The sequence below is a fragment of the Macaca mulatta genome, chromosome 2 (assembly GCF_049350105.2).
Source record: "Macaca mulatta isolate MMU2019108-1 chromosome 2, T2T-MMU8v2.0, whole genome shotgun sequence".
NCBI classification, from domain to species: Eukaryota; Metazoa; Chordata; class Mammalia; order Primates; family Cercopithecidae; genus Macaca; species Macaca mulatta.
The window spans coordinates 157,500,895-157,526,544 of record NC_133407.1 but is presented as its reverse complement, the minus strand read 5'-3'; the positions used below and the strand labels follow the sequence as shown (position 1 = coordinate 157,526,544).

Below are 25,650 nucleotides of genomic sequence, written 5' to 3'. Positions count from 1 at the left end.
TACAACATGAAAAAAAATCACAGGAATTTCTCTTTTCGATCCACACATTTAATTTGGTGTCTCAGGTAGTCTTACACTGAGAAGAAACATCACCACTAATTCGTACTGTTTTAGCATCAGAAGGTGTTTTTCTTCCCAGCTAACAACTCGTCTAGGGATAAAAAGTCAACAGTTGAAAAGAACTGCTCATGCTTATACATACATAGGGCTCTTTCCTTAAAAGTAATGCATTCTTTGACAACAGCAGAGGGCTGGCAAAGGTGAGGACTTTCTACGAGAGATGTCCATCCATGCCCCATGGCCCCTCTCTGATGTACCTCAAGCAGAACAGCTCAGCATCCACCCCTAGACACATCTCTGCACAGGAAGGGTAAGCTGGCGAGCCCAGCTCATCAAAGTTCTGATGTCAGTATTACTCTACAGGATGCTTCCCTGAAACCAGTATTTGGACCTGTCCTTGGGTTTGGTGCTCTGGAAGGATATCCTGTTTTGTGTGCACTCCAAGGCAACACACTGCGGTAGAAGTCTGGTGGAGAGTTACAGCCTCCCCGTTTTTTGGCAAGCAGAAGGGCAGCTGTGGGTGAGGGGGAGAACCTGCCGCAGATGAGCTTGGACACCCCTTCTCAGGGAGTCCGTTCCAGCAAGGACTGCACCTGGAAGACGAGCCTGGAAAGGATGCAGGGGTCCAGGCCAACGGCTGCGAGATAACAGGGCAGCCAGGGGAGGAGGGGCCAAGCCCCAGTCGCTGAGCTGTCCCCCAGGCCTGGCTAGGGTCAGAACCCCTGACGGTACACCCCGAAGCCTGGTATTATGTCGTGAACATTTAAGATGGCTGAAAGTTAATCATAAACTTCCTGGGTTAACTAAGCAAGTATGTTTATCTAGGGATGCTTAAAGACATGCCAGAGCAAACAAATGGGGTCCACACCACGTCCTCAGAATGTCCATGCAGCTCTGCGTCCTCACTAGTAAAGGGCGCCATGGCATCAAATGCAACATGACCAATTTAATTAATAAACAGTCACAAGAAAAATCAAATTCCTTTCTCACTATGGACAACCGCAAACCCTTATAGAACAAGGTAACAACACTGAACTAAATTTTGCTTCAATATTTTCAATCGTTATCCAAAATGCTTTTTTGTGCTAGAGAACTTGTAGGAGTGGGGAGAGGAACAGTATAAACCCAATACCAAGCAACCTCCTGGGAAGCAAGGAAGGAAACTCTAGGGAAGAGTCCTATCTGGGTATGAAGGTAAACACAAAGCAGTCAAGGGCCCGGGCTTGGGAGCTGGACGATCCAGCCATGTGACTCAGCTTCCATGGATCTGCGGTGAATGGAGATTGCCACACTGCTTTCACCTTGCCGTGCCATGACGAGAATTAGGTGAGGTCAACAGCACTGGGCCTGGCTCAAACAGCATGCCATCCCCACACCAGGAGCACCGCAGTGGCCGCCACAGGACAGAGTTCAGAGCCAGCCAAGTGCCCAGAAAAAGGATCTGCACAGACGAAGCTCAGGTCCTTCCTCTGATAACCACAGGGGGTCATGTAAGCTTCCTCTACTGAGATCCTCACTAGAACAGGAAGTAAGTGACTATTTTCCCAATTCTCCCAAGGGTGGGAGATCAGAGGGCACTGGGGCTTAAGTCACTCAGTCCCTGAAAGGGTTAGTTCAGCATAGCTCTTAGAAAGAAATAATATGTTAATATACTTATCCACAAGGAAATATATTCATATTAAGAACAAAAAGCAGATAAAAATGTTTATCATTTTTCAAAAACAAGTCATTTGTGTAGGGAAATGTTTAACACTGAAACACTGCAAGTAGTTTTTCTTGGGTGGTGAAGCTACAGGCGAGAAAACGTAAGGAACCCACACTGATCTTTTCCAGAGTAAACCCACATGACCAGCCCTGCTTGTGCTGAGCGCTCACCCTTTGCTTAGGGATGTGCTGCTCACACAACAGGTCCCTTGTTCCGCAGGGGCACTCTCTCCTCCAGGGCATCTGGCAGGCCCTGAGTCGCCGACTGCCTCCTCCTCTCTCACAGCCTTCATGGGTATTCTTGCCAAGCTACCTTCCCAGATGAACTTAAAGTGGACAGGTGTTTAAGTTACTCAGGATTTTAAAGGAAATGAATAAAGTGTGTAAGTGAACAAGAATTGGGCATCTCCAGCTGGCAGACCCTACATAGGACCTTACCCATTCGGAGCACACTTGTCATGAGTGAGCCTGGCATATTTTATTACTTTTACTGTCATTACGAATGAGGTCAGTTTTTCACAATTACTCTTATTTGAAAAGCTATTCATTTTATATATACAAATGTGTACTGTGCAATTAGCTGTCTATTGATCCTTCTTATTTCTAATTGCTTGAGTTGATTCCCCTGGGTTTTCTAAGCCTGACAATGACTTTGTCATTAAGTAATCATCATTCTCTCCTTTCTATTTGATTATCTATTTCTTTAAAAATAAAGACTTCCATAAAAGTGTCAAATAGATTGCGCAGCTGGTTTGGTTTACTATTCCTCCAGCTTTGTGGGGAATGCATTTTCATTCTCCACTGAAAATGCCACTGACAGCTGGCTGCTCTCTAGTATTAGGGAAATCTTCTGGGTTCCTAGTTGATTCGTATTTATGATGTTTTCAAATCAGCAGCAGGTGATGAATGTCATCAACTGCCCTGTTCCGCCTCTGGGGACCCTGCACATCTCCTGTAGCATTTGCTGTGGCAAATCATGCTGACGGGCTGCCTCACCTTACATCACCCTCGCCCGCTGTCCATGTGCTGGCACTTCACTTGGGATTCCCATGCCTGCTTCACCTGTTGGAAGTGAGACACAGTGTTCCTGCATACCACGTGGCCAACAGGCTGAGTAACGGCTCTGAGGGCAGCCGGCCTTGGGTTCCATCCTGCCCCTACCCCTGCCCTCACCAGCTATGCAGCCCTGGCTAAACTCTCCCTGCCTCAGCTTCCTCATTCAGAAAAGTGGGGACACAAGGACCTACACCTCATAGGATTGTTGCAAGGACTAATGGGGTAACAGATGTAGACGTGCTAGGCTTAGAACTGTGCAGGGCATACCGTATGCCTTCATTAGTTATCACACCTTTGTCAAGTTTTAGAACCAGGGTATGTTAGCTTTATACATTGAATTTAATAGCTTTTACTTGAGGTCTGCCCAAGTTTCATCATCCACTCAACAAGTGTGTACTGCCCCTCCACTGCGCGGCAGGTGCTCGGCCACAATGGTGGCTCTGCACATGGAGCTCTCAGCTGCTGGCTGGTGCACTCAATACAGCTGTGCATTTTGCAGCACACAGACAAACCCACAATGGATGAGCAACGAGGGATGAGAAAGTGCAGGGTACCCTGGGAGCCTCGAGAGGCCACTGACAGGACCCCAAAGTGTCTGTGACACAGGTACCACCCTTGAGGAGCTGATCACAGCGGGGACCCTGCCGAGAACACTCTGGGCATTCCACACAGGCATCCAGGGCAGGCATCAGGGCATGGCACAGCCATGCACTAAGAAGCAAGCACCAGAGACCAGCACGTCGTGGGGCTGCCACCCCTAGGGCCGGAGGGACTAGGGAAGGGGTGGTGTCACCAGAGTCCAGAATAGGGACAGCGCATAGCAGAACTACAGCAGGGGCCACCCAGAAAGAACTGGGGCCACAGCCATGGGGGCAGACAGCCATCGCCATGAAACTCCCACGGAAGCAGAGCAAGTGATGCCCTGCCTCCTGCCACACACCCTCTAGTATCCCCCTAATGTTCCCACTGCCAAATCTAGCTGGAAGTGCTGAGAGGAGCCTGGGTCAGCATCTCCAAGGATGTGAGTCAGACAGCAACGGCCAGCATCCACATGGCAGGAGGAGCAGGAACTGCCCGGGCGGGGGGTGGGACGGGGCAGCATGCAAGCAGGGCAGGTCCACAGGCACTGCACATAACGCAGGGCGTGGCACAGGGCAGCCAAAGCCAGCTCCAGAGGCCTCAGAAGAGTAAATGTAGTGGGATCCCATCCTAGAGGTCAGCAGCTCTGAAACCACATACATACAAAGCCCTGCCACTCTTTGCTTTACTTTGTTCCGACAAAATGTTGAATGTACAGAAGGAGATGTAATGAACAAAATATATGTTTAAAACTATTACCAAAGCTTTTACTTTTTTTATTAAGAGATAAGGTCTCACTATGTTGTCCAGGCTGGACCTGAATTCCTGGGCTCAAGTGATCCTCCCACCTTGGCCTCTTGAGCACAGGTGTGTGCCACCACGCCCAGCATCTCTGAATCTTTTAGTCAGCCCTGGGCCAAGTATTTTGCAAGAACCCCCGTAGGTCCTCACAAGCACCCTACAAAGCCAGGTCCCATCACTTTCCCCATTTCGCAGAAGGGGATGCTAAAGCCAGAGGCCAGGCAGCCTGCCCCAGGCTACTGCAGGTGGAGCCACACCTCACCTGGCGGTCCTGACCCTACGACTGACGCTTTGACTCTCTCAGCAGGCTGGCTCTACAAATCATTGTTCTGGCTGTGTGTGGCAAAGTCGATTCCATTTATTTGTTAAATAGAAGCTTCCTCTTCCCAAAGGCTGGACACCTGCCACTGAGGGACAGGAGTCAAGGGACTTCCCACTGGGCTGCCAAGGCCGACCTTCACCCTCAGTCAGCTGACAGCGACATAGGGACAACCGAAAGGGGACACGGAATGAGCTGGACCTACAGAGGCCAGGTGTCTGCCATGCAGATGGAAAGGGAGCCGGGGCTGTGTGCTCCAGGCAGGAAAGTAGAGTAAGAAACAAGAAAGGCGTAAAAGTTAACAGAAACCAAAGTGACAGCAGGACGCTCTGTGGAGAAGGGCCATGGCGCTCACTCATGCAAGTGTGGGAAACCTGGCTTGCAGCCCATTCTCCAGCAGTGGGGTCACACCCAGTTCTGCGGCAGGAAGTTAACTGCCACCAAGCACCTTTCTAGCTCTCCCTGCGGCAGCCATCAAAACTGAAGCTTTACTCACAGGACAAAAGGAGCCCAGGCCCCTCTAGGAAGCGATGTCCAGAGCCTGCAAGGGGTCTGAGACCCTCACAGGAAGTGTAAACAGGAAAGGCCCCTCCACAGCTGCTCACAGGCAACTGCACCTCGCTCACCCTTGACCTGCCACGGCTCCGACCTTGGACACGTAAGGGTCAGTGGTGTGGAGGGAGCTATGATGGACTGCTGGGCAAAATCCTCCTGCCCCTAAAGAAAACACAAGAGCAGAGAGCTCCCACTTTGACAAGTCTGTAATCTGCTTTCCTCTCCAACTGAGAGACCCATGCACCCTCCCCTGTTACAGGCCACATCTGCCCCAGGGGTGTACATGGGGCCCACAAGGTATGACAAAGCCCCTGCATCCTCAAAGATGCCCTCATCCAAATCCAAACCCACCTGGGCACCTCATGATACCCGTGGCACAGCAGCCACACACATGTGACTAGAAATCAATTCCAGAATGAGGAATAAATGGGGGTGCACCTCCAGGCTGACTGCCCCTGCTGACCCAGGGCCCCTGCCCGCACCTCCCTTCCTGCTGCTCTCCCTGCAGGGTGGTCCCTTCTGCTTTCATCATGGCAGCAACGGGAAGAAAGGGAAGAAAACTTGGACTAGGTGTGCAAAGATTTTTGTTTTAAAGCGAAACAAAAAGATTATAAAAATTTGATCACTGACTTAATTTCAAGGCTCCATCCAACCTGATCACCCATTGGAATACTCTAGCATGTGCATGCCTGAGCTGCAGTGCCAGCACAGCCACCTCACCCTCCGCCCGCAGGGGCCCACTCCCTAGGCTGGGGCCAGCAAGCCAGCACTGCACCAGGTTCAGGGGGTCCCGGGGTGGCCACAACAGTGCGCCAGTCACAGAGAGGCCGGCACATACTTAACCTGCCTCCTCCCTCTAGCTCTCGTCCCCACAGTTCCCTGGAAAGAAAGGACTCGAGGCCACTTCTCATCACCCCATAAGTTCCTCAGGCCCACCAGGCCACCCCAGGAGGAACAGTGCTCTATTGCTCACCATTTTGATGGCAGCTCCATCTTCACGTTTTAATTACACAAAGTATTTTCCAATACAAAAAGTAGAAATGATCATAACAAAACATTCACAACTTAACACTCAGGAAAACACCACTTCATGCACGCATATGTGTACTACTGCTTGTTTCCAGGTAAATGTACACACAAATTTGTCTCTCAGCACACCCACTTTTTCTTACAAATACGAACGTACTAAAAACATGCACAGAGTGTGCAGTTCTTCTGGACATTTGAGTTACAAATATTTAAACAGTCCCGCACTGAGCAGCAGCAGCATGTGCAGCTTCACACAGATCCCTGGGATTTCCTTGAGATAAATTCATAAAATGTAATTGTAAGACTGAATATTATGCATATTTTTTGGCTCCTGAACACACCACCAAATGACCCTCCAGAAACATCACAGTGTGTCCCCACTGAAGCTCTCCTGAGAAAGCACAAGGACACGCTGTGTGCACCAAGGCCAGCACTGGGCTCCTGTCACCCAGGAAGGCCCAGCCGACCTGGCCCTCAGTTAGATCTACCAGTGTCCTTGTGAGCACCAACCGGCTGCATCTTGCTCATTGCCAAACTCCTTATGACCTTCTGCACAATGATCTCACGCTGTTGCTGGTGATGTGGAAAGCTCTCTGTGCAGACACGTCTCTGCGGCTGTGCCTCTGCTGACACACTCTGGGAAATTATTTAACCTCAGGGCCTCGGTGGCGCCCGTGCAGGAAGGGTTGATGGCAGGTCTCCACCTCATAGGGTTTTTGTGAGGCGTGAACAGTTACTGCATGTGAAGGACATAGGACAAACAGAACAAGTGCAGGCTGCCCCCACGGCTCTTCATGCCTTAGAAAAACCTTTAACCTCTCATCTTCATTCTCTATTCTGTATGGAATTCTAATATGTTTTTTCCCTAAAAGGCCAGCATTCACCCGTCAATAACTGGAAATGCCACCTTTCCACATGCAAAGATGACCAGGTACCAGGTCAGTGCCCGGTGTGCTGGATCCTGGGCTCCTGGCTCTGCCATGCAGCCCCAGCCCCAGAACATGCTTTCAGCTGCCATGGCCTTGCATGAAGTCTTAGCTACAGTGCAAATCCTCTATGCCATTTTCCATTTTCTTAGACATTCTTGTCCATAGCTTCTTACACAACTGTCCTGAAACCTGCTTGGACTTCTGCATGAAATTGCACTGCAATGCTGTGGGAAGAGCAAAAGAGGCTTCCCTTTCCTTTATCCCACGTCTGTCAGCTAAGCCTGTGGGCTCTGCCATCAGGATAGGTGCAGGAGCCCGAGCACTCCTCCCCACTGCCATCGCCACTCTCGTTCCTGCTAGGTGAGCACTCAGGCTTCCAACTGCTCTCCCTGAAACCTCCCATTCCCCCAAGTAAGTTTATTTTCAAAATGGCAGCAGAAACGGCCCTCTTCAAACTATCACGCCATTTTCCTAATCACATCCTCTGCTTCCCCATCTGACTGAGGGAAAGCTGGAGTCTGACAAGGACCCAGGCGCCTTCAGCAAGCTCTGGCCCTTCTAAAATGCTCCCTCGGCGAGGTCCGCTTCCATAACGGCCTCCTGGCTTTGCCTCTGACGGGTCATGGTCAGGACTGTTGGCTCCCTTGGCCCAGAAAAGTGTTTCCCCAGACACATTCCATGGCTCCTTTCTTGCCCCTGCTGGGTGTTGCCTCCTTGGAGACCCTCCCTATCCCCACTATTTAAAACTACAAAGTTCCACAGACTCCTTCTGGTTGTCTTTCTTCATGACATTTATCATTTGGTTTCCTGATTATGAGGTGCTTTTCACCCAGTCCTGCTACCAGACTTCTAGCAGGGTGTCTGTGCTGTTCACCACCGTGTGCCTGACTCATCCAAGGCAAGGGATCACCCTAGCTGAGAGCAGTTGATCTTGTCATCCCTCCCTTCACCTCCTGTCCACTGGTGACATCTCCTCCTGGCTGTTATGATTTCTGTTGCTGTGTGAATGAGATCTCTTCTCCCACTGCATTTCCTAGCTGGCTACTTGGCTATGCAGGAAGCTCTGGATAGTAGACATTTATTTTCTAACTGGCACTTAAATATCTTCTGTTTTACTAATTTTTCTGATAGTTGAGTTTTCCAATAAGTAGTCAAATCATCAGTAAGCTGTTATTTGTCTCCTTCCTGCAGTTCTATCTTATTACTTTTTCTTGGTTTATTTCAATGGCAAAAACCTTCAAACAACATCCAACACCAAGGGTAACAACGGTAATACACGCAATTCCTGTCTAACTCCTAGGTGTGTGGACAGAACGCCTCTGATAACCCACCATTAAGCATGATGTTGGCTGTTGGTTTGGGCACATAATCTTTTATTACATTCCTAGTCCCACCAGTACAGTAATGAATATCAATTTTGTAAATCAAATACAGGATTTGTTGAGAAAATAATAAAGTTCTTCACCGATTATTGAGATAATGCAATTAACAGACTTCCTAACATTAAATCATTCTCAAGCTATCTGATTAAGCTCTATTTGGTTAGAATAGTACATTAAATATATATATTGCCAGATCCTAAGTGTGTTTTATTTAGAACATTTCCATCTATCTTCGTAGGAGTCACCAATCTATAGCTTTTCTTTTTTTTTTTTTTGAGACAAGGTCTTACTGTCACCCAGGCTGGAGTGCAGTGGTAGACCCTAGCTCACTACAACCTCCATCTCCTGGGCTCAAGTGATTCTCCCCCCTCAGCCTCCCCAGTAATTGGGACCACAGGTTTGCACCACCACACTTGGCTAATTATTATTATTATTATTTTAGAGATGGGGGTCTTACTACGTTGCCCAGGCTGGTCTTGAACTCCCGGCCTCAAGCAATACTACCACCTCAGCCTCCCACAGTGCTGGGATTACAGCTCTCTTTCTGAGAGATATCCTTGTCAGATTTTTCATGGGAAGCTTCTGTTTTCCACAGAGCTTTGGAGCAGCATTTACTGCACAAATTCCACAAAGAGGAATAACTGTTAATGAACTATTCATATTCTTATTTCTGAATGATTACTTGTTTTTCTAGAAAACTCTGCATTTTGTTGCAAGTATTCTAACTTATTATCATACAGTTAACATGATATCTATTTACCTCTATGTATTCCAAAGAATTTGTGGAATTTACTTGACGCTTTTTTTTTTTTTAATTGCTCAGACAGAAATGGAAAATGATGGCCTAGGGGCTGTATGCCCTTAGGGATATGTTTTCTTTGGCCCATACCAAAGTTTTTCCAAATCTGAATAAGCTGTCACATTTAAGCATCAAAATCTGGATTTGACTCTGTTCTGACAGGAAGACATCTGAGGCACAAACTTGAATCTAGTTTTGGCCACATCCCTTGTGTTCCATATACAGTAATACATAATAGTTGGCTTCAACGTCAAGTGTTTCTAAGACCCTCACGTGTAATCCACAAGAATCCCAAGTGCAGCATGCTTCTATTACCATTTCACAAAGGAGAAAGCTGAATGTGCAGAGAAGTCGCTGGCTCAAGAGTTCAAACTTATAAACACATGGCCTATCCATTTTCCTGTATTTGTAATTAACTTTTATTTATTTATTTATTTGGCGACGGACTTTCACTCTTGTTGCCCAGGCTGGAGTGCAACGGTGCGATCTTGGCTGACTGCAACCTCTGCCTCCCGGGTTCAAGTGATTATTCTGCCTCAGCCTCCTCAGTAGCGGAGCTGGGATTACAGGCATGAGCCACCACGCCCAGCCTCGCTTTTATTTCTTCTTTCACCCAATTGTCTAGAGGTTTCCTTTTGTTTTCCAAGTAATTTTTACTAATTTAACATATTATGATCAGAAAACATAGTACTGCCTATACATGTACATATGTACACATATACATATATGTACACATACACATATATACATTCCTACACATATACACATCTGTAATACACATGCACACGCATGCAATATATACATATATGCACACATACACATACATATATGTACATATGCAAACATGTATATATGTATACATGCACACTCACATATACACATATGTACATGTGTATGTATGTGCATATATGTACATGTGTGTATGCATATACATACGTGTATACATATACATATGCGTGTGTATGCATCTGTATACGTATATGTATGTGTATACACATATATACATATACACATATACATATATACACGCATATATACATATATATAGGCATATATAGGCAGTACTATATATTATGTGTATATATAGGCAGTACTATATATACTTTTTTTTTGTAAAGACTTGTATAGTTTTCCTGATGCCCTAATTTGTTCCGTTTAATTTCTACAAATATTCCACAGACATGGAGTAGGATCCATTAAATCAACTTTATTAATCCCATTATAAACATCTTTCATATGCTTATTTTTTTCTGCTTGATCAGCAGATAATGAACTAATCACTTTCAAACTGCTAGTTTCTATACATTCAATTATCCTAGATTTCTATCGGCTTTTACATTATATTGTTTGATAGTATATGTTTTCCAATAAATATTCATATAAATGTCTGTGGGTCTTACAGTTCTGTTGTAGGCTACACATGAATAGCAACCAAAAAGAGGAAAGATCTTCTTTGTCCCCATGCTTTTTACTTGAATTCTACACTTTTCATATTAACATTAGCCCTTGCTTTGTGATTTGCCTTTGTTTTATTTTACCCTGTCTTAATCTTAACCTTCCCAAATATTTCCATACAGGGTGCAACTCTCCTAGACAACACACAGCGGAGAGTGTGCTTCCGATGTATTCAATCTTTGTCTCTTGGCAGGAGAGTTGCCCTCATTACATTTCACTGTGACACAGGATACCCTTGGTTTTCTGTCACCATGTGTCTTGCTGCTGTCTCTGACAAGCACATCTTCTTTCCCTTCTCTGCCCCTTAGACAGCAGAGAGGTATACATACCCATTTATAGTTCTGAAGCTGTTTACGCTTTTTTTTTAAGCTTAACTTTGCTATTCGTTTCAAGAATAAAACTTGACAGTTTTACACTGAGAGAAAAATTCTTGTTTTATTCTAAGGGGAGAATCTCAATACTCGAGATAAAGAAATTGGCATATTTTATTTTCTACACTCAACAGCAACACAATGGGAACAGTCTTGAATTTCAGATGCTATTGCTCAGACTGCACATTTCCTAAGAACTGAGGTGTGCACTGGCTCCTAACCACATTCACAACAGCAGAGTCTTGACTGTTTCTAAATGACCTGATTCCATTAACAGTCCTATTACACAGAAACTGCTCATTCTTGAACTTATTACAGGTCCACAGTCTCTCAATCACAAATCCTGAAACCCAAAAAGTCCCAACCCCATTTTTTTCCCCTGAACTTAATGCCAAAAGTAATTTAGCAACATAAGTGACCTGAACTGATGTAAAGCTATTTACAGTCTTATTTGATTCCACTTAGATATATTTTGCTGAAAAGTACCAATGTAGTAACTAGTGGTATGAATACATAATATATGTACCATATCATCTAAAATTTGAAATAGCCTGAATCCAAAGCACAGCGTGGGTTAACATAAACACCAGCACTGACCACTGAAACCCTAGTGTAACAACACCCCAGTAACAGTAAGTACACCTAGTGTCTGCATTCTAAATACCACCCTCTAAAAAAAGAAACCAGGGCTCTCTGGAGGAGGAGTTGACTCCAGGGCAGGGACAGGGATAATACAAGAGCCTGCTGGTGCTAGGAAGGAAGGAAGTGCTCAAAACAAAAAGCTAGGATGGAGAATGCTGATGAGGCACAAGAATCCAACTGAAGGATTGTCCACAGCTGGAACAACTGGAGCAACAAAATAAATGGTGATAATATTAATCATAATCCAATATTGACTACAGCCTAAAGAATCAATACCGTTGAGGCCGGGCACGGTGGCTCACGCCTGTAATCCCAGCACTTTGGGAGGCCAAGGCGGGCGGATCACAAGGTCAGGAGATCGAGACCATCCTGGCTAATACGATGAAACTCTGTCTCTACTAAAAATACAAAAACAAAATTAGCCAGGCGTGGCAATGTGCGTCTGTAGTCCCAGCTACTTGGGAGTCTGAGGCAGAATGGTGTAAACCCGGGAGGCAGAGCTTGCAGTGAGCGGAGATCGCCAATCAGTATCATTGAATCCATACTGCATAACTGAATAAGTAAATGAGGGAGAAGAGACAGCTCTTCCTTACAAAATTCTAATAAATAAGTATACAAAAATAAGGGAAATGGAAAATCACCATTAGAACCCCACAGGCAAAAGCCCCCGCTGAGTGTTACGTGAGAGGAAAGCTTAAAGAGAAACAGGGCACTTGCACTGCAAGGCAAAGGGTTAACCCTGCCCAGAGAGGCCTGGCCTCTGGCCCCGGCTCCTGGGAGATCTCTAGGCCCTTGGAATGCCCTGTCTGGTAAGAATGTCTGTCTAACTGGGCGCACTGGGCCACTTCCACAGTCTGTGCTAACCCATGGTGGAGGCCTCAGGCACATAGCGCCAGCTCAGCCTCTGGAGGGCTGGAGAGTAAGGCCAGCAAGTCCACACAACTGAGACTCAACAAAACTCCAGATTTGTTGCGAGTCTCAGGTGGGCTTCCTTGGGGGGCAATGGTACCTGTGTGTGCTGTCACTTGCTGGGAGAAGTTGGCACTGTTCACACCTCCATGGGAGGACACTTGAAGTGTCACACTAGGAACTCTCATGAGCCCTGCCTGGGCCCCTTTTCCCTCAGCTGGCTTTAATTTGTGTCCTTTTGCTGCAATAAGCGTTAGCTGTGAGTACAACAGCTATCAGTCAGCTCCATGAGTCCTTCTAGAGAATTACCTAAGGGTGGTCTTGAGGACCCCCAAGCTTGCAGTTGGTATCAGAAGTGAAGATGGTCTTAGGGAGCCCCAAGCTCCACACACAGTCTCAAAGCATCCACTGCAAGATAGTTAATTACAAAAGGAAAACCAGGAAGTTGATGGTGAAGAAACCTAGCAGCTACCACCCTAACCAGGGATCCAGGTTTACATACCTGACATGTAGACAGCATAGCCCAGGGAGGATGTGTGGGGGAGGGCACCTCGCCACCGTCTCTAGCAACCCCAGCCCAGGTCTCATCTCCAGAAGATATCAGGCAGGCCCACAGGGAGGACAGTCCAAAGTAATAGGCCCACCCTCTTTGAAAGCACCATGACAAGGGAGGGCCAAGGCCCTCACCCAGACCAGAGGAGATGGGGAGGGGTGACAATTAAATGCACATGCGGCCTGGAACAGGGAAGGGCACTGGGGGAGCCTGGTCATATCCACATCAAGTCTGCCGTTCAGCTCCCAGGACTGCGGCCACAGGGGACTCTCAGCTGTGATAAATGCAGCATGAGTATGCAGGATGCTGTTTTGAGAGGAGGCGGGCATCCCCCCATGCTGGGGGGCGGCAGGGGTCTAAAACCACAGCAGACACACGGGCGCAGGAAGACAACGGTGCCCTGCAGGTTTTGGAAAAGAGACAGTGGCCTTCCTCCACTGGCTGAGGCACCCGGAGGGGCTTTTCAAGGATGTGGGTGGCAGTGGCAGCAGCCTCACCCTCACGACGACATTCTCCTGCTGCACTCACACAAGGAGACCTAGCAGGTACCAGGTTTCAATTTCCCTTAGAAGTCTATGAAGTATTTAAACCAATGAGTGCATTAAAATACTCTGACCATCACTGTAGAATGCTAAGAAACTCAAACAGATTCAAACATCATTAACTGCACCTCAGGGTAAAAAAATGAGAAGCTGCTCTTTATAGACATGTCCCAGCTATAAGTAAGAAAGAAATGACAGATTTAGAGTGCCACCGTTTAGAGTAACCCCTAAGGAATAAGTGGATCCAGTATCTGGTCACAATGGTTGCCAGCAGTACAGACAGCCAGCCCGCCAAAGGCTGGGGGCCTCCAGCGAGAACCCACCCCCACCTGCAGCAGAGTTTTATCAACCAACCAGATCTAACCACTAGACATAACTACTAATTTACAGAAAAAGAAAAAAAAGGAAGGAACGTGTTAAAACAGTGATGTGATCATTAAGGTCCAGACTGCCACACTCGAAAGAACAATCAGTTCCTTCAACAAAAACCAGACAAGAGATAGCAGAGAACCCTACAGCTGTCAAACAGAGTCAAGAGATGATGTATCAACCAGTAGTGACATATGAACCCCACTGGATTCTAATTCCAACAAACAGTTACACAAAACATTTGAGGCATCTGGGACAACTGAAAATTTGAACATTTGCTAGATACTGACATTAAGAAAATACTGTTAATTTTTAAAGAATTGGCAACAGTAGGTGGCTATAATTTTTTTTAATGTCCTTACTTTTTTTTTTTTTTTGGAAATGAAGTCTTGTTTTCTGTCACCCAGGCTGGAGTGCAGTGGTACAATCTCGGCTCACTGCCACCTCCACCTCCCAGGTTTGAGCGATTCTCCTGCCTCAGCCTCCCAAGTAGCTAGGATTACAGACATGCGCCACCACTCCTGGCTAATTTTTTTGTGTTTTTAGTAGAGACAGTGTTTCACCATGTTGGCCAGGCTGGTCTCGAACTCCTGACCTCAGGTGATCCATCGCCTCAGCCTCCCAAAGTGCTGGGATTACAGGTATGAGCCACCGCACCTGGCCAATGTCCTTAACTTTTTAAAGATAACGCTGAAATATTTACAAAAACAGTAATGAAAACATCAAATCTCCTTTATAGATAGATAGTACTCCAAAGCAATATAAGAAATAGGACACGTGGTATATACTTGAATGTTTGTCTCTTTTTCCTTCAATATTATCTATCGGGTTCAATAAAGGCATCCGCTTTCCTTCATGAACTTTACTTGGTCTATGGTCAACTCTTTCTACAAATTTCACCACCACACTTCCTTCTATTATCTCTGCAAGTTCCATTCTGGTACTTGGTGAACCGTGGAGGTGTTTCTTCCTAAGTCATAATCCAGACTGATGCATACAACATTATAGGGAAACACTGTCTTGAAGAAAACTGATTAACAGAAAATCGGCAATTGTTATTTATTTTAAATAAGAAGTCAGTCATGATACTATTAGGAATAGAGAGCAAGATATAAAATCGTATCAACCCTTTTAGATAAATACAAAGGACAAATGAAATACACAAAAAACAATACATTTTAAAAATCCACTGTTACTTTTTAGAAAAAGATTAAGCAGTTTCCATTAAGCACTACATCCCACTATTCCACTTTCAGGAAGGACAGATGCTTGAGGCCACATAGGTTACCAGCTCTTGTTTGGTCTTTAAAAATACAAATAAGTTGCTAACATTTTCAAATAAGATTTCAACAAAACTCTGACAATGCCACAGGACACACAGTTTGGCTCCATGTACATGTACCTGGGGACAGTGGCAGTCCCCAGGTCTCTGCCATGCCAAGATCAGGCCCCAAGGCCATTCAGCACCAGGCACAATCTCTGCTTTCCTGACACCTGGCCTGCTTTGCTTATTTACCTTAGTAGCCTTCCAGGTAACTGACACTGGTGTTTGAACCCTTAACTTTCACAAAGCTTGTTTAGGCAAATAAAATAGGTTCATACTGATGCTGGGAATTTTGTTACTAATTTTTTCCCTTAAGTTCAAATAAAACTAAGGAGTTGATAAAAAGGGTATTCTGAACAGAAAAGTAAAACCAAGAGCACAGAAACACCTGCTGTGTGTTTCTTCTGCCAGTAATAGTGACAGAGAACCCTCAGGCCCTCGCTCCTCAGGGCTGCAGCACACACGGCCTCACCTGCATTGCTCCCCGCTCCTCTCTGCTTTTTTTCCTTGGCTAGTTGAATGGCTCGGTAATCAGTTCTTGCTGAGCCCCCACTTTCCTGAGACCAAAGAAAAGCGTATCAGTCACTTATCTAGACACAAAGGAAGGGTAGCAAGGGAGCTAGAGAAGTGCCATAAGCCTGCTTCTGGGACATATCCGAGCTCCCATAACCAGAGTCGCCAGTAAGGCACACAAAGGGCCAAATGCTACGTCCACTTGCGGCAAGGGCCGAACAAACTTGGAGCTCGAACAATGTATGTGACTTTCTTAGCCAGAGAAGCAAAGTGTATTCCTCCAAAGTCTAAAACATAGTAAAATATTTTACACAGAAACTTTTTAAATCAATTACATACTTCTCTGCTTTCTGAAACAAACACTGAGCCTTGCCTGGGTGACCCAGGGTCACCTTACCATGGCACTCCGTGACACTTTTCACACTGTGCCACACACGTGTACGGCAGGCCTGGGACAGGTCCCACCTTAGAGACCCACAGCAGAGGCCGCTCTGGTGGCAGGGGCTACACTCAAAGTCTTACGCAAAAACAATAATGATGGTACTGAATTCAGGAACTTTCCTGAGGGTGCCAGACAGTACTCAGAGGACTTCAGCTGTTGGAAGTCTGTGAACATTTCCAAAGAAAGACAGTTTAACACTTATCACTACGAAGAGAAAAAGAGCAGCCCTCAAAGCTCGTAGCATACCTGGGACCCATTCACCACACACCATTTGTACTCAGAGAAGCGAGGTAGCCCAACGCCACACAGCTAGCAAGAAAACGAACACGGGTTAGGACCGAGGTCTTGCTGGCTTCTCCACCTCCACCCACAGCTACAGCTGCACCAGGAAGCTTCCATTTCCCAAGGCACCGAGGCACACAGTCCTTGCACCAGGGACTGACTGCACACTTGTCTCTAACTGTGGCCACCTCCCATCCCTGCCCAGTCACCTGTACACTTAGCAACTGCTATAGCTGCCTAAGCAAAGGCTGGCAAGCATAGCTCTGCCACCAACAAGCAAGACACCAGAAATGCAGAGACAGAGACCGTCCTCTCCCACTGAAAGAAATGAAAGCTGGCTCCATGGAGCCTCAGTTACTATGTGCCTCACAACTGATCCTACTTCAAAAGATTTACATTTTTTAAAAGTTGTAAAATAAGATGTAACACTCTGAACAATATAAACGTCACCATCAAATTTAGCCTGTGCCACAAAAAAAAACAAAAACCCTATCTGATCATTCCCATCTGAGTCAGGAAAGTCAGACTATCTCCCAATAATCTTTAAATTATTTTAAATTAAATTATATTAAATGTATAATTGATATAAAGTATATTAACTGTTCGGCCTCAAAATTGGAGTACTCTTATAATCCTCCAAGAACTAAGGCTCATAAACCCCCTCCCTTTTTTTCTTTTCTTTTCTTGTTAATTCTAGTTCTAAAAAAGAGTTTGGTATGGTTTTAAAGTTTCCATTGAACCTCTGAAGGTGGCTTATGTCTTGACTCCTCTTCTAGGGCTGGTCATGAGCTGAGAAGCATAGAGGCAAAGTATCTCAACATTACAAAACCCCCAATTTTCAAGGAAAGGAGCACATTACCATGGAGCCACAGGACTCCAAAGGACCTCAGAAAGCATTTAGCCAAATCTCCTTATGTAGGAAATAAATGAGAATTTAAGGCTCAGATAGGTTAAGGTGATTTGTCAAGGTCATAAGAACTTGTCAGTTCCAGACTTGTAGTCCAGGGCTGCGTCCTTTTGTAAACCAGAAACGTCTGCATAGAAAGGATTAATCCAGAATATCCTCAAGACTGAGTATGAGAGAAGTGACCTATATGGTGGTGACTGAATAGATTGCTTCATACCAAATAGAAGTTGCCGGTGCCTGCACTGAGCTCTGTGTCCTGGGCACCGTGCTGCTCTGCTGGGCTGGACAACGTGGACTGGGGCAGCCCATGGCTTCCTTCCTGCTGCCCAACTGCTCCTGGGCGAGAAGGCGAGTCCGGCTCCACCTTGATTGGAGCCAGCAGTTCCGGGACACTGGCATTTTCTTGGGGGGTGCTTGAAGAGGTCGGTGTGGTGATGTGTGCTGCTAAGTTACTATTGGAGGTCAAAGCCAGTGGGTCGTCACTCAAGTTCTTCATGGGCAGAGCCACCAGACAGCCTAATGCTCCTGCACTCACAGTCTGCACGTCATCCACACTGAAGCTACTCTGCTGCAGAACCGTGGCTGCTGTCCCGAGAACCAGAGGGCTGTCCAGGCTCGGGGGAATATCACTGTGGGCCACCAGGACCAGGGGTTCCATTGGCCCTAGGGAGCTATTACTAGCAGGGAGGTTCCCTCCCAGAGAGGAGCTCACAGAAGTGACGTCAATAGTCAGGATTCCGGAGTTCAGAGCCTCGTCCGACCCACCTGCAGAACCACTAGCATTGGCAGGTGTGTCAGAGAAGAGCGCAGCAAGATCCATGTTCGTGAGCTCACTTTGGCCTGGGCTGCTGAGTTCACTGCTAGGAGTAAGAGAACTCGGAGCTTCTAGCTGAGGTAAGAGATCTGAAAAAAAAAGGAATACACTCCGGTTACTTTATGACCTTGAAGACCGAGTACTTTTGTTTATGCCCATGATGTTACCAAGTGATGCCCCAAGGAAGCACTGACTGTCCTCTTCCCAGACCCTGAAGCTTGGTTATCATGACAGAGTCCCACGGCCAGTCTCTCGGGGCACCTGACACACACCCCAGGAAGGGACAGGAAGCGATGCCGGCTGACATCAGACACTTTATGTATGCGTCTTGGATCCTCAGGCTGACAGGGCTTTCTCCAGTAGGAACAATTGGAGAGAGATTAAATAACATTTCCTAAGGTCAGGCCAACTGGTAACAGCAAGAAGCAAAGTAAGACTTGCATCCATGTCTTTCTGGCTTCAAAGCCTGCGCCCTCTCCCCTCCCGGTGCCACGGGAGCTGCCCGAGAGGACTGAACCTTTCCACGGCACATCATCCTCAGCTGCCAGTTGCTAGCTGGCCTGTGCTCTGAGGATATTTTCAAAATCAGCTTGTCAGCTCATGTTTGCCAAACTCTGTGCTCCACTCCACAACTAGCTGCCACCCCAAAACTGACTGGAGCCATATAGGGGTAAACAAAGGAAATGAAACTGGCTGCCTGGCAAAGCCAGGACAGACCCGAAGCTTCAGCTCTAGGCAGATGCACAGGACCTCTAGGCATGCTGGGGGCCCCCTAGACAGAGCTGTTCCTGATGGGCTTTCCCTCCCAGAGCCTCCCCTACCACTGCATTTCCAGCCTCACATTTCCCCACCAGGACTGCAAGCCTCCTGAGGGTGGAGAGCCGTCTGACCACCACTGTCCCCTCAGCTCCCAGCACAGTGCCCAGCCCTGATGCAGCATGTAATGATTCTAACAGGCCCTTCTTCAGCTGGAGTCTTAATTTTTGGTCATAATACTCTTTAAATATTTGATTATTTGTTATTCTATGACTATGAAATTTAAATAATCAGCATACCTTTGGGAGAATAATGACTTCCAAAAAATTTCAATGCATAGGCAAGTTTTGGGTTTGTATACAAGTACATGCCAGTTATACCAAATCACAGGATGCTTCAAGCATCAAGCAAATGGTAAAATGGGAGAATAATTAATTTGGGCAAAAGAGCCAAATAAGGACTTGATGTCACCCTTTCCTGAGGACTGTCCCCAGCAGCTTCCTGACTGTGCCAGCGCCTGGCCCAGAGGAAAACCTGCTCTCAGTTCTCTGATCCTATTTCTCCCACGCCAGCTGTTACTGACCCCAAACTCATACCTGCAGGCTGTGAACACCTGGCCAGAGTGTCTATTATATTTTATATTTTTAATAATGCAAATCCACAAAAATCTATTCTAGACAAAAAGCAAATCAAATTCAGAATGTATCGTCTTTAGTTGTGATATTACTTCAAAGCTTAAAAAAAAGCATCAATATAGCATCACTTCTTCAATAAATATCCCTTAGTACCAATGAAGCATTTTGAAAGAAAATGGTAGTGATCCTTTGGCGAAATTAAAAATGGAAAACTATGTCAGTTTTTCAAAACTTTCTAAAAACTCCCTTGACTCTCTTGAGGATTCAGCTCCCTGTGAAGAGACCATGAATAATCTCAGTGCAAATGATACCCATTTATTAATAAATTTCCTTATTTAGCACTTTACTAATTCTATAAACATTTACTACTAGAGAGACCACACATGTACAAGGGCCAGATATTAACACAATCACTAAATAAACATTAGTTAGCAGAGCATCTGGCAAAACAGTCATGATCACCACAGTTCAAAGCCCAGCCCCAGCCCTTCTTGCGGGTGTGACCCTGGCAAGTACTTTCTATCTTGGTTTCACCAGTGAGGACCCCACTCCCAGGACCACCGTTAGGGGGACTGAAACAACCCACTGAGGGCATGACATAATCCCACAGTAACCAGGTGTTCTAGTGCCTGTTTTTCACTAGGAGAAATGGTGACACCTGGTCTTCTACCCGACAGCTGGAAGGGGGATGACACACAAGTAAGTCATTGTTGCACAAGAAATTCAAGCCTGGGATACACAAGCTGCTACAGAAGAGGGTCTCACATCCCACTAGAGTTTAAGGAAAGTGCATCTGGTATAACACTGGGCTTCTGCTGACTTCTGAATTGGCCAGGTCAGGAAAGGGGAAGTGTGCCATGAGAGGGAACGGCGGAACAGGGGAGAGGCCTGAGTGATGCAGTCTCATAGAGCTATCAGAGAAAGGGGGCCTGGTCACGTGGGCCTCTGTGAGCAAAGATGACACCCTCCAACATGAATCAGGTGGCACACACATTCCCTGTCCTCAAGACACTACTGAAGCAAGAAGGGCAATTTATTTAAATATAAAGCTGAATGGCAACTGCTGTAAACTGTGAAAGATCAGTGTCCAAGATCCCAAGGAGGGGCTTCATGACCACTTCCAAATAGGATCACAAGAAAGCAAAGGCCACAGACCTGCCCTGAGCCCAACCCCTCATCAAACTCTGTGCGAGGCATGGAGGCCTGTCCCCTGCCAATGCGGCAGCTGTGACACAGCTGCGCCTCAAGGCCAGTGCTCTCCTGTGGTGCTGCTGGTCACACAGTCCACAGGAGGACCCAGTTGGTGACACACACAGCTTCCACGGACTGAGCAGCAGAAGTAACTCTAGGGCTAGCTAGGATGCCATCAACTAGGCCCAGTGAGGAGCGATAACCGCACCAGGCCCTAGAGAGCAGGGCACATGTGCGTGCTCCTCAGAGGGGCCGCCACCACAGCTGCCAGGCACTTCTGCATCCTGCACTGTGGAGAAGGCCTAGTGGGATAGGTTTCCTAGTCCCATGCTGCAAAGCTGCCCAATGACCAGGCACTCACATACTCAGCATTCCCCTTACAGGTCACCCAGCCACCGTCACTTTCCCCTCTAACCCTGCCCTCTCCAGCCCTCACTGCTCCCAGTCCACTCCTGAAACACAATTCTGCTCTGGCCTTTGTTACTTGGAGAGAGAATAGCTGAGGCAGACGGAAACGCAGGAGGGGCAGGTCCAGAATTCAGGACAAAAGTCCCAGTGAGAGACACAGGCTTAGGGGACATATACTAGGGAAAGTCAACAAAGTGAAACATTCTTCCAGGAAAGCATTTCAAAGACACGGGAGGGGCCAGGCATGGTGGCTCATGCCTGTAATTCCAGCACTTTGGGAGGCTGAGGTGGGCAGACTGCTTGAGCCCAGTAGTTCAAAACCAGCCTGAGCAACATAGTAAAACCCTGTCTCTATAAAAAATGCAAAAATTAGCTGGGCATGGTGGTGCATGCCTGTGGGCTCAGCTACTCTGGAGACTGAGGTGGGAGGATCACTTGAGCAGGACCCTGAGGTTCCAGTGAGCCATGATCACACCACTGCACTCCAGCCTGGGTGACAGAGGGACCCTGTCTCAAAAAACAAAAGACATGGGAGGGATTAGAGGGTCAAAAGCAAGAAAGTGGCAGAGAAAGTGCAAAAGAGGCCACTTGGCTTGGCAACCATGGCCACAACCCCACTGCCCGACGACTTCCAAGAGGTGAAGAAGGAACAGACGGCACTGGCACTATTCCTGTTTCTTGCGGGGAAGCAGCTCCCCACGGGGGCCGTGGAAAGTGCAGACCTTGGCGCCGGCTGTGCTGTCTGACCATGTGCGCCTTCATGCTGTGCTTGGAGGTGAAGAGTCTGTTGCAGGTAGAGACCGGGCAACGGCTTTTCGGAGCACCCACATCCTGCACATGTTTCTTAGAGTGAATGTACAGACTGCTACGAGCGGAGAACCTTGCGCAACATCCTGGAACAAAAAGAGTAATGAGTGTGAAACCTGAGGATCACCAAGGAACCAGGAACAAGTGACACTTCCTCATCAGATCAGAACCACCAGACCTGCATTTTGCACCCTGGCTACTGGCAAGGACAGAAACCAAATATCTCTAGGAGTAGCATCACAAGCAATTCAAGTCAAAAGCAAACTTTTTAAAAAGCAAGAGATACAGTGAAACCCGTAGGGAGATTTGAAGTCCTACCTCAGCTATGTCTAAGCAACCTCTGTGCCTGTTTCTTCACCCACTACATGGAGATGTTGGGAAGATTAAGTCAAATTAAGTATTAACTGCTTAAACAATCAGTTGCAAACAATTTATTCTAGTCATCTCGATTAAGCTATTACCATAAAAAATGTAATCCTAGGATGATATTTAGAGCTGGAAACTATCTCAACAGATCACCAAAGCCAGTCCTTTCACTTTCCCACTGAGACACTGGATGCCCAGGGAGACTGAGCGGGTGTCCTGGAGCCCAGAGCTGGCATCTCCTTGCTTACACTCCCAATCCACTTATGACTCTGATCTGCACACAGGCATCAGAGGAAAAACAAGACACATTCAAAGTTATAGTCACCTCCCCTCCGTGCCCTGGCTTTCCACTACGCTGGCGCTCTGCCCCATACGGGTGCAGGGAGAAGACGTGGAGCTCTTGGTGGCCAGAGACCTGCACCCGGCAGGGGCAAGTAGAATAGCCAGCTGCTTCAACAAAGGGCAGTAAGTCAGTGCCAACACTGAAGCATGCGAGCGGCAGAGGAAACCGCACACCTCCCAAGAAGGCAGAAAAGTGGTCTCAGGAGTATACAGCATTTGAGGTGACTGGGCCACTGTGCAGCAAAGCAGATGGTGCTCCTGCCGAAAAAGCTGCCCAGCCAAGGTATGGGGGCATGAAGGGCAGCTGTGCAGGCACCCCAGCCTGGGTTCCAGTTCAACCTCTTACCAGCAGTGTGGCCTTAGACAAATTATTTATCCTTTGCGGGTCTCCTTTTTCTGTTCTGTGAAATGGGAATGACACCTGCTTCTCAGGGGTGCTGAGGGCCCAATAAAGCCATACCTGTCTACAGAGCCTCTGCATGGACCTAAGCAAGTGGAGCGAGCAACGACGCACTCGCAGCACCTTCTCAGGACGGTGGGGCGGTACTGCTGGAGCCCAGCACCTGGAGGAGGGATATTTTAAGGAAAGAGGCTATGAAGATAGGATACGGCCAGATGAGTAAGGGCCTTGGCTGCCTGTGAATGTAGTTTTCAACTACATTTTTCATTTTCTAATACAGCTGCAAACTCATTTCCAGGTCAGGCTCATCAAAGACCATCTGGGAAACACAGGAGATGGTCCGACGGCCCAGGCTTGCCCTGCAAATGCACAGTTTCCTCCGCATGCCCTGCTCACCATGGTACACAGGGTACCCTGGAACCCTCTTTCCCAGCTGGGGGTCCTGAGCACGGATTTCTAGAGACAGGTCACAGAGCAGAGCCTCTAAGCACATCTTCTGTAAAATGCCTTCCCAATGGCAGGGCCACGCTACAACAGGACCCTTGCACACTCTTGCCAGCACTGGGTTTCCATTTTTTAAAGTATTTGCTAATTCCATAGGCAAAAATATATTTCATTTTGGTTTGTATTTCCTGTGACAACCAGGAATGTAATCATTTCTCCATGTGTACTAACTGCTGGCTTTTCCAAATTCTGCCCATATATTGAGATCTGCGTCCATTCTTTACAAATCCAAGCTGCAACCAGGGAGAGGCAGAAGCAGCCATTACTGATAGACCTGTCTGCAAGCTGCATTCAGAGGACAGTGAGGCGCTCATGTGGATGGCCAGGCAAGCACGAGGCTCAGCAACACACGAGACACAGGCCCCAGCAACACACAGCCCCGAGGCTGTCATGATGCCACCCAGTGCCTGCCCTCAGACAGACTTCTGGTCTGTGGTCCTGTCCTTTCCTCCTCCTCCTGTTACTATAAAAAAGGTAGTTTTGCCTTTTACTTTTTATTATACAACAGTTCAAACATCTACCAAAGTGGAAAAAATGGTATCATCAGTCCCAACTATTGCCCAACCCCAAGAATGATCAACTCTCAGTCCAGCTGAGAAGAGGTCCTGGGCTCCTCCCACTAGCTCCAACTCCATCTCCACATGCTGCCCACACCACGTGGGGAGTGCCCCCTTTCTCTCCCAGCAGAACACCTACACTTGCTGGAAGAAACAGAGCTCTACAGAAATAAATGCCCCATCCTCCACAGCCAACTCCCACCTTTCCCCTTTCCCCAGTCACCTCTGGTGGAAGTGTCAGCACAAACCATCCCCGTCTCCCACTCAGGCCACCTCTCAGGGCATCAGAGCAGGACTCTGCCTGAGTGACCCCGCGGAACCTCATCCATCAACACACCAAGACAACCCCGCAGGTGGCACTGAGGCATGTCTTCCCTGGTCCTGGCTCACCCTAGCACTCAAGGTGACCCCCACTTTCACACATCCCCTCTCACCTCAGCACCACCCCCTCTGTGCTCTTGCTGGTCCTGCCAGTACCCGTCCCAGCCACTCCACTGGAATCGGGGGCAGCCCCAGGGCTCTGTCCTAGGTCCTTTTTAAGAAAATCTAACAGCAATCATAACAACAGTAAACTGACATATGTACTGATGTTTTCCATATGCTCTAAACTTACTAACCAATCCAGCCTTCGCCAACAACCCTGGGAGGTTTTACTCACTTTACAGACGAGGAAGAGGCACAGAGAGCTTCAAGTGTTTGTCCAAGGTCCCAGAGCTACTTACGAGGCAGACTTGGGACTCGAATCCAGGCAGTGTGACTCCAGAATTCAGGTTTTTGATCAACTACACTACCCTGCCTCTCCTCCATTTATACTCTTCCTTGAGAATTTCATCCACTTTTGTGGCTTAAATGACGACTTGGGTGCTGTCTGCTTCGCTCCCTGCCTGGTCTACTCTCCTCAGCGCCAGCGGCACATCCCCTGCCCTTTGTGCATTAGATGCACAAAGGTACCAAAAACACAACATGTCCAAACTAAACTCTGTTTCCTCCAAATCCACTCAGCTGAGACACTGACCTCAACTAAAATCCAAATCCATCACCGTATATTGTGACTTCTAACTCCCACCTCTGCCATCGATGCCACTTTCTCTTTTCCCACCATTAACGCCCCCATCCAGGCCATCCCACCTCCCCACACCCTTGGCTGCTTTCCTTCCTGAAGTCAGACTGAGCCACAACTCAAACATGATCACATCATACACTCACCCAAACACTCAAGCCTGCCACTCATGGCCCTGAGAGGCTCTCCCAGGCCATTCCACCCCCAACACCCACACGCACATGTCTGGTGCTCTTTCCCCTTCTTCAGCTGACTGTGAGGCCATTCTCATCCCGAAGAGCAGTCTGG

General features: G+C 47.3%; 1 protein-coding gene and 1 long non-coding RNA gene across 6 annotated transcripts in view; one reads left to right on the top strand and one right to left on the bottom strand.

The window, feature by feature from the left end:
* The window catches only part of ZXDC (ZXD family zinc finger C), a 37,818-nt gene that overhangs the window by 5,742 nt on the left and 6,426 nt on the right, over positions 1 to 25,650 (bottom strand). For 2 of the 5 annotated variants that reach the window (XR_003727443.2, XM_028844539.2), the window contains exons 5-6: positions 22,049 to 22,219; positions 17,740 to 18,425 (exon numbers count right to left, since the gene is read on the bottom strand). Coding sequence is in view for 3 of the 5 variants with exons in the window: in XM_028844539.2 (XP_028700372.2) it covers positions 17,740 to 18,425; positions 22,049 to 22,219 (857 nt within the window). In the remaining 2 variants the exon portion in view is untranslated. Of the gene's footprint in view, positions 1 to 14,745; positions 15,936 to 16,579; positions 16,643 to 17,739; positions 18,426 to 22,048; positions 22,220 to 25,650 lie in introns of all 5 variants that reach the window. The other 3 variants (XM_028844538.2, XR_013414334.1, XM_015130057.3) reach the window with 3 other exon arrangements.
* Positions 8,671 to 11,398, top strand: LOC144339361 (uncharacterized). The gene is made up of 2 exons (XR_013414335.1): positions 8,671 to 9,900; positions 10,305 to 11,398. It is a non-coding gene; the product is annotated as an uncharacterized LOC144339361 (long non-coding RNA).